Source organism: Dicentrarchus labrax, unplaced genomic scaffold, assembly GCF_905237075.1.
Source record: "Dicentrarchus labrax unplaced genomic scaffold, dlabrax2021, whole genome shotgun sequence".
Classification (NCBI taxonomy): domain Eukaryota; kingdom Metazoa; phylum Chordata; class Actinopteri; family Moronidae; genus Dicentrarchus; species Dicentrarchus labrax.
In genome coordinates, this window is record NW_026136722.1 from 7,654,783 (window position 1) to 7,662,423 (window position 7,641).

The window sequence follows — 7,641 nt, forward strand, 5'->3', positions numbered from 1 at the left end:
ATGTTTAAGGCATCTTCAGATTACTGTATTATCCATCTTACATTAATATAGCTGCTCCATACAGCTGCACAGGCAGATAATGTCACTTGGCTGTGAGAACAAAACAGAAAATATAAAAAAAATAGTGAATAGATTCGTAATAATTCTATTTATCATATACACAAATAGCTAAAAATGATTTTTCTATGTATACATTTATGTAACCTGCATTTTGAAACCCAATTAAAATGTAATTTAAGGCATTATTTGGATCAAAGCATGTTTTCTTGTTTTCTCTCCTCTGTCGATAAAGACACATACGCACGCGCCCTTTTGTTGTTATGACTACGGGGTCGTAAATCCGCCATGTTTTACCTCCTCGTAGCAGCGTTGCGACAGAGACGGAGAACTCTAACGACATGAATGTAGAAAATAATCATACGGCAGAAACAGAGAGGGAGCAAACGAAGGACGGCAACGAGACGATCACCATTCAGACCACACTGGGAGACGAAGGTTAGTCCTCGTCCTTGCTCAAACAAGACTGAAATGTTTATCAAATGTTGCGTTTGGGGCCTAGCTAACTTCCTCCATCGTGAAATGTTGCTAGCGGCTAGCTGCCATTAGCAACAACATTAGCAGCTTTTGCTCAGATTACAAGTCGAGCCTGGTTGGCAGTCTTTAGAGAGGTTTGCATGGCGGTAGCTGACAGCACAAGTGTTTGTGGCGTTGTCTCATGCTGAAAGTTGTTGTTGTTGTTGTCGTCTTGTTTTTTGTTTTTGTTTAACCCGTGCTGTCAGATGAAGATGTGCACAAGTGCGGACGCTGTCAGACCGAGTTTTCCACGCTGGAGGCTTTCATCCAGCACAAGCTGCAACACAACTGCAAACGTGTGGAGGCACGGGAGGCGAGCAGCCAGGATGCCATTCAAGAGGTATGGACTGTGATGCACCGGTTTATATCCAGTAAACACAATAAACAGCAGAGGTTGAACCAAATGTTGATATCTTACATTTTGGCAGGTTACTGCAGCCAATGGAAGTTCTTCTTCAGACGTGAAAACAGCTGATGGTGCATCCTTAGATGAACCACTGAAGCCCTTTGATGGTGGGTAAACATTATATCTGCGACTAACTATGTGTTATCAATTCATTTGCCAGTTATTTTCTATTATTCGTCAAAAATAGTATTAGAAAAATCCCATTATAATTTCCTTAAAGGTGACCAATTGCTTGTTTTATCCAACCATCAGACCAGAACTGATAGACGTTCAGTTTACTCCCGTATATGTATGTCAAATACAGGAATAAAGTCCACACATTTGAGAAGCTGAGATCAGCGAATGTTCAGTATTTTTGCTTGTAAGGTGACTAATAGGTGAAGATTACTTTTGTTGATCGTCTAATCAGTCAGTCGATGTGCGTGTTTTTCCCACAGATGAAAGCGGTGCGCTGTTGGGTCGAGGTCGCAGGAAAAAAATCGTGCCGCCTAAAGTCACTGACCAGTCAGATGGGACTGAAGGATCCATATCTGACAACGCTGACAGTGACAAGCGTGTTTACAAAGTCAACGGGGAGGGACGCTACATTTGCCAACTTTGTGAAAAGACATTTAAAACAGTGAGTCATACGTCTTCAGTTTTGTATGTGTCTTTTATCAGGAAATGTTGGTCATATTTTCCTCTATGAGTACCTGAAATGAGTAACATGAGATTTCCAAACTGTTAGAATTTCTTTTGATACCAGACACTGTATTTATTTTATTTTTTACTTTATGTTGCCAGGGCTGTCTCTCTAATATGTTCTATATTCACCCGACAGACCAACATCTTGAGAACTCACATGAAAACTCACAGTGACCAGAAGAACTTCTCTTGTGACCTGTGTGGGATCTCCTTTCGCACCAAAGGCTCCCTGATTCGTCACAATCGTCGTCACACGGGTACGGACAGTAAACCAGGTCTTGAATTGATCTTTTCTAATGAATTTTACCTAATGATAACACTACTTTCTTCCTGTTCTCTTGCAGATGAGCGACCGTACCGCTGTGACCAATGTGGCCAGTCCTTTAGAGAGTCAGGTGCCCTCACCAGACACCTTAAGGCCCTCACACCCTGCACAGAAAAGATCCGTTTCGTTCAGTACAAGGAGATCTTGGTCAGCAAAGATGGAGTACAAAAAGGTCAGATTTACACTGCTGAAGCCGTATAACTGTGCTAAAGAAGGCAGCTTAATGGTCTCACTAGCTGTAGCTATTGATAGAGAAGTTCAACTTGTAGTACTGTATTTAAGAATAAATGTAAAATACCTAAGGAAGTAAGAATCCATTGAGTCACTGACAGGTCTGTGTAAATTGTCCAGGAGTTGAAGATGATCACGCTGCACTGGCTGGCCAGCAAGAGGTGGTGGTTGTGGAGCAAGAGCCAGAGGAGCAGGGGATGGTAGAAGCTCAGACTGCTGTCGTCAGCGTGGTAGAAGCTGGTTCCCAAGAGGTCCTCCATCAGGTCCACTTTACAATGGAGGTGGATGGAACGACACAGGAGCAGCAGGTGAGGGTTTTAGCTAAAGAAAGCTCTTTCCTTTTCTGAAAATGCTTTTTAGTAATTTTTTTCAGTGATGAATAAGATGATTTTACCTGTAACTCTCAGTCAACCTGTTCTGTTGACCTGTTGCTCTGCCTCTGGCCAGGTCGTGGTAGAGCAGTCTCAGGCGGAGGCCCTGGCTGCTGCTGCAGCAGCAGGTGACAATCTCATCTGCCAGGCCATCATCAACTCTGGCATTGCACTGGGGACAGAGGAAGCTGTGATTGAGGAGACCTCGCAGGCAAACGAGGAGACGAATAAAGTGGATTCTGACTGTCCTGATGCTGAAGAGAGTATCACCGAGATCCAGATTAAAGAAGAGTTTGTTGAGATGGAGGTGGAGGTAAGGATGATAGAAAATAGGGATGTCGTCTATTTTTTTCAAGAAGTTGTGACTCGTGTGTGGTACCCACCGAAAATAGACAGTGAGGAGGATCTCTTCATAGTCATATACACGATTCACAACAGTTTTAATGTCTATATCTGTAGAATATGTCAGACATAAATTATTCTTTTAACTCAACACCACCTGTATCCGTTTTAGATTAAAATCTCTAGAGAAGGCTATATTTTTGTATTGTATTTATTAAAGGCAAACTCAGCTCTGTTCTTGCTTGACATGTAAGGCTACTGTGGCTGAGTTGCAGAACACACTGTGCTTCTGCAAAGAGTTTTACACTTTGCTGCCAGTTACATTCAGCATCGGGGAGGAATGATTAATTCATGTTTTATTTTAGGGTTAAGAAACAGAAATGCTGTCAATCACTGATAGAAACTGACCTGATAAGTTCTGGAAACATTTGAACTCGTTCTCAGAAGAGGTTCTAGTGTTGCAATGATTATTTGCACACAGAATCATTTTTTTAATGTCTTTCTGGCTGTCTTTCTTTTGTTTTTTTGCAGGAAGTAGGTGATGGAGATGATCCAACACCCTCAAAACTGCACACGTGTCCTCACTGTAATCGCTCCTTCAAGGGACTGAATTACTTCCGCTTTCATGTCAAGGGCCATTTGGGTATGTCCATAACTACGAATGATGACTCTCAGCATTACTGTACCTCCTATCTTACTGTTTATTCCTGTTAACCAACTTATTTCAAAATGTGAAATCACTGTAGTTAATGGGACACGGACCCCTTTCAGAAAATAATACATTGGAATTTCAAGAACTGAATGGACCTTTTTGATAAATATTCAGTTTTTCTCTGTGTCTGTATGCAGGTTACAAGCCCTTTAAGTGCACACTGTGCCACAAGGAGTTTCTGACTGGTTACCTGCTGAAGAAACACATGGAAGTGCATGTCAGTGAGAGGAGGTACAAATGTGGCGAGTGTGGCAAGCTGTACAAAACCATTGGGCATGTACGTGAGCACATGAGGGCCCACTCGGATGAAAGACCCTACCGCTGTAGCAGATGCAACAAGGGGTACAAGACCAAGGTGATTTTGTAGATATTAAGATTTGTGTTCTATTGAACTCTCTGCTTTTATTTAATTGTTTAGCTTGTCCTCACCACCACAAAAGCATTCCAGTGCCATCTCTTAACACATCTCTTTGTCTTGCTCAGAATGCCTTGCAGGTGCATCAGCGGACCCACGGTGATGAGAAACCATATGTGTGTCAGTACTGCTTGAGGGGCTTCAGGGAGAAAGGTTCTCTAGTGCGACATATCCGCCACCACACCGGAGAGAAGCCTTTCAAGTGCCCAAAATGCAGGCGAGGCTTTGCTGAGCACGGGACTCTCAATCGGCATATGCGTGCTAAAGGTCAGTGTGATCGACAGCCAACAAAAGAGCAGTGGAGCAGTGACACAGACAGACCTCATAACACAACCTGTGATTTCCACCAGGGGGCTGCCATAAGGATGATACGAGTGAGAACCAGGGTGCAGTAACAGAGGAGCAGGAGTCGGTGGACAGCCTCGCTACAGCAGCCATCATCTCAGAGGATCCTCATGCTGTCCTGGTGGAGTTTTCCTCAGTGGTGGCAGACACACAGGAGTACATCATCAAGGTGAGCCACAGGGAAGCAGCGTTCAGAGTAAGTGTGGTTTCTCCCTAACATCACAGCTTCAAGGTTCTTTCAAGGGTAAATCGTAAATAGAAATCTTTTTGCATCAAACTTGTTCAAGCACCTCTGTGCCCATCAGTGATGTCATGGCAGGTGTTTCTTATTAGCAGTGAATGGCAGTTACCTCTCTGATTGAAGGGGTTAAGCTAAAGTGCAAAACAATTTTACTCAAATGATCCCATCTGTAGGGAATTGATTGGGCTGCTGATTAGAACCAATCACTCAGCGCCAACCCTTTGTCAAGTGCACAGACCTTTCTAGGCCATTGAAGAGAGGAGAACTAGAGTTTGAAGTTGCAACTTTACAGAGAAGAGTAACAGCAGACTGTGGCCCTGTTCACACGACAATGTTTGTTTGCATAAAACAGTAAACTTTCATTGCGGTTGTTCAACTTTTTGAACAAGAATGTACTGGTGTTATAAATATATATATTATTGTTTTAAGCTGCTCTTTTACTATAAATCACAGTTAATTCCACTATTATACATTAAAAATATTTCTCATCGTGGTTTGTATTTCCAGGGAATATATTACACCAAACTCCCTTTAAGAAATATGACATTCTAACAATTCCTTACGTGTCCAAAACAACACAAAACTCTAGAAACACAAGATGAAGGGCGTAATATGTCAACAGTCATCTTGTCAATTCGGCATCAATTTAATCCATAAAGATAACCTCACTACAGTGTAAGTGGGAGAAGACTGGGTATGAGAGGCAGACGGTTTCAATAATATTATTATATCATAGAGCTGGTTGGTGGATTAAATAAATGCCTAATTAAAGACAGCACATAACACTGTTAATTAAGCGCCTATTATTAGACTGTCTGCATTTGATAAGTCAAGGTGAAATGTCATTAAGGAATGAGGTTAGAGCATTGCCTTATGAGGCGCTACACTAACGGTGAAGGGCAGAAAGTTAATCTTCAATAACTAATACAACTTCTTAATACATTTAGAGTGCCCCCGCCATGGTTTGTATGTTCCAGCTGTGTGTTATGCCTCTTTTATGCGTCACGGATCCCGAAAACGACTGAAACGACTTCTACGAAGGCATGCATACTACAGCAGTTTCAGTCGTTTTTCCAAATCTATGTGCATGAGGATAATTTTTACAACGTGTTCGTATGAACGTAGAACCTTTTTAAAACACAAATGGAACAACTTCCCCGTTTTTAGCAAAACCGGCCTGTGACACAGGACTGGAAATACCGACTTCAATGTCATTTTTGTATTATTGTGACTGACTCAGGCATGATTGTCAATATAAAAACAGCTCATTTGCATCAGTCACTAGGAGTCAGAGTCAGGCACAGGTACTGACAGAGGAGCTGTGATTTAAACTGTTTTGCAGTAGATAAATCTATAGAAACTGTTGTTGATGTTTGATGGAATTTATTGATTGTAAAAGAGGCTAAACCAATTACTAACTCTAACTCCTCAGATACTGTGTGCTGTTATGGCGTAATTGACTGAAGACAAGACTAGAATTGATGCCTTTGGCACCATATGGTCATCTATGTTGAAGGACTTAATTTTTCTATAACATTGTCTCCTTTATTCACGGTTATATTTTAATTCAGGTTATTGTTATCATATCCCCTAGACTCAAACAGAGGACGACGTGCAGGAAGAAGAGGTTACACTCATTCAAGACAGCCAAAATGAGGTCAGTATACACAAATGAGATCATCTGTAAGATCTACAGCAGTTGCAGAGTGTTAGAATTTGGTTGATAGACATATAATGTTTGAAACTGTTACACCAGTGCATCTGATAGAGTCTTAATTGCATTTGCATTATCTCACAGTGCTACTTTTAACTTTTTCCAGATGGGAAACCACATCATGAAGGTGGTACAGCGGATTGTCAGCCAGTCCCATAGCGCCGGCGGCACGGGCAGCCACCAGATCATTGTACGCAATATGGCTATGAATGAGGAGGGCGCATCCATCTCTGACTGCGGCGACACCATCACCATCGCTACCCCCGAGAGCCTGACGGAGCAGGTAGCCATGACGCTGGCCTCCGCCATCAGCGACGGCACGCTACTGGCCACGGCAGGCACAGTGGAGACGGCGGACGGAACAGTTACTATGGTTACCACAGAGGAAGCAGTGGAGGAGGGAATACAGATGGTGCAGCAGCAAGAGGAATATGTCATCACCTCCCCAGAGGAGGTGGAGATTCAGACTGTCATTGTATAATCGAAGAGGATCCGAACCGTGGACTGTTATAAATGTGTCTCGACTGTACCTGTGTAGCCGATTACTGTAGAGTTTGTATAAGCTTCATGTGTAAGATTTGATTACAAAACAAAGGCCAAAGTGTTTATAAGGTTTATAGTTACAGAAATCCAACAACCTGCAAAAAAAAATGTGTGTGTGTGTGTGTGTGTGTGTGTGTGTGTGAAACATAAGGACTGAGTGTGCATGAAGACTAGCTCTATCATGTGTTTAATTTTTGTGGATTGATTTACTAAAATTAAGCACTGTTAATTTATGAACTTTTAGGTGCATACAGTATACAGCCTGAGAGAATAACTAACTAGATTCATTTTGTAAGGTGTTCATTTTGAGGGCCTGAATTGATGCATATTTTCTTTTTAGGTGGCGCAAACTGAACATGTCTTTGCCTTTTATCTGTTGTCTCTTCTTCTTTGCTGCAGTCAAAAAGTGAAATTCCTCCTTTTCTTTTACTACCTAAAGTGGCATCACTTGATTGCAGTTTTCACTTCTGCTCTCTGATGTCAGTGTGTTGAGTTTTGAAACTCTTTATATCCGCTGTGAAATGTGAGGCCCTTTAAAGACTGACCGATCGTGCGTGTGTGCCTGCCTGCTTGAGGCCATTCGGGGAGAATGTAAACCTCCCGTGGTACAGTGTTGCTCTTCTGACCTGGTCGATCATAAAGCATCTTTAAGCATGACGAATACACCAGACATTAAACATGTGTTCAGTTTACTCGAGCAGAGTTTGCATCAAATAAATGCTATTTTCTTATACAGTTG

The 7,641-nt window shown here is 42.1% G+C and overlaps 1 protein-coding gene across 1 annotated transcript; it reads left to right on the forward strand.

Moving 5' to 3' along the window:
- Positions 1-321: 321 nt before the first annotated feature.
- On the forward strand, positions 322-7,635 carry e4f1 (E4F transcription factor 1). The gene is made up of 14 exons (XM_051387703.1): positions 322-495; positions 780-913; positions 1,002-1,086; positions 1,417-1,598; positions 1,800-1,920; positions 2,008-2,160; positions 2,340-2,527; positions 2,667-2,903; positions 3,464-3,575; positions 3,782-3,999; positions 4,128-4,326; positions 4,410-4,573; positions 6,240-6,302; positions 6,466-7,635. The coding sequence occupies exons 1-14, from the start codon at positions 399-401 to the stop codon at positions 6,838-6,840; spliced, it is 2,328 nt and encodes a 775-aa protein (XP_051243663.1). The 5' UTR covers positions 322-398; the 3' UTR covers positions 6,841-7,635.
- Positions 7,636-7,641: the final 6 nt, after the last annotated feature.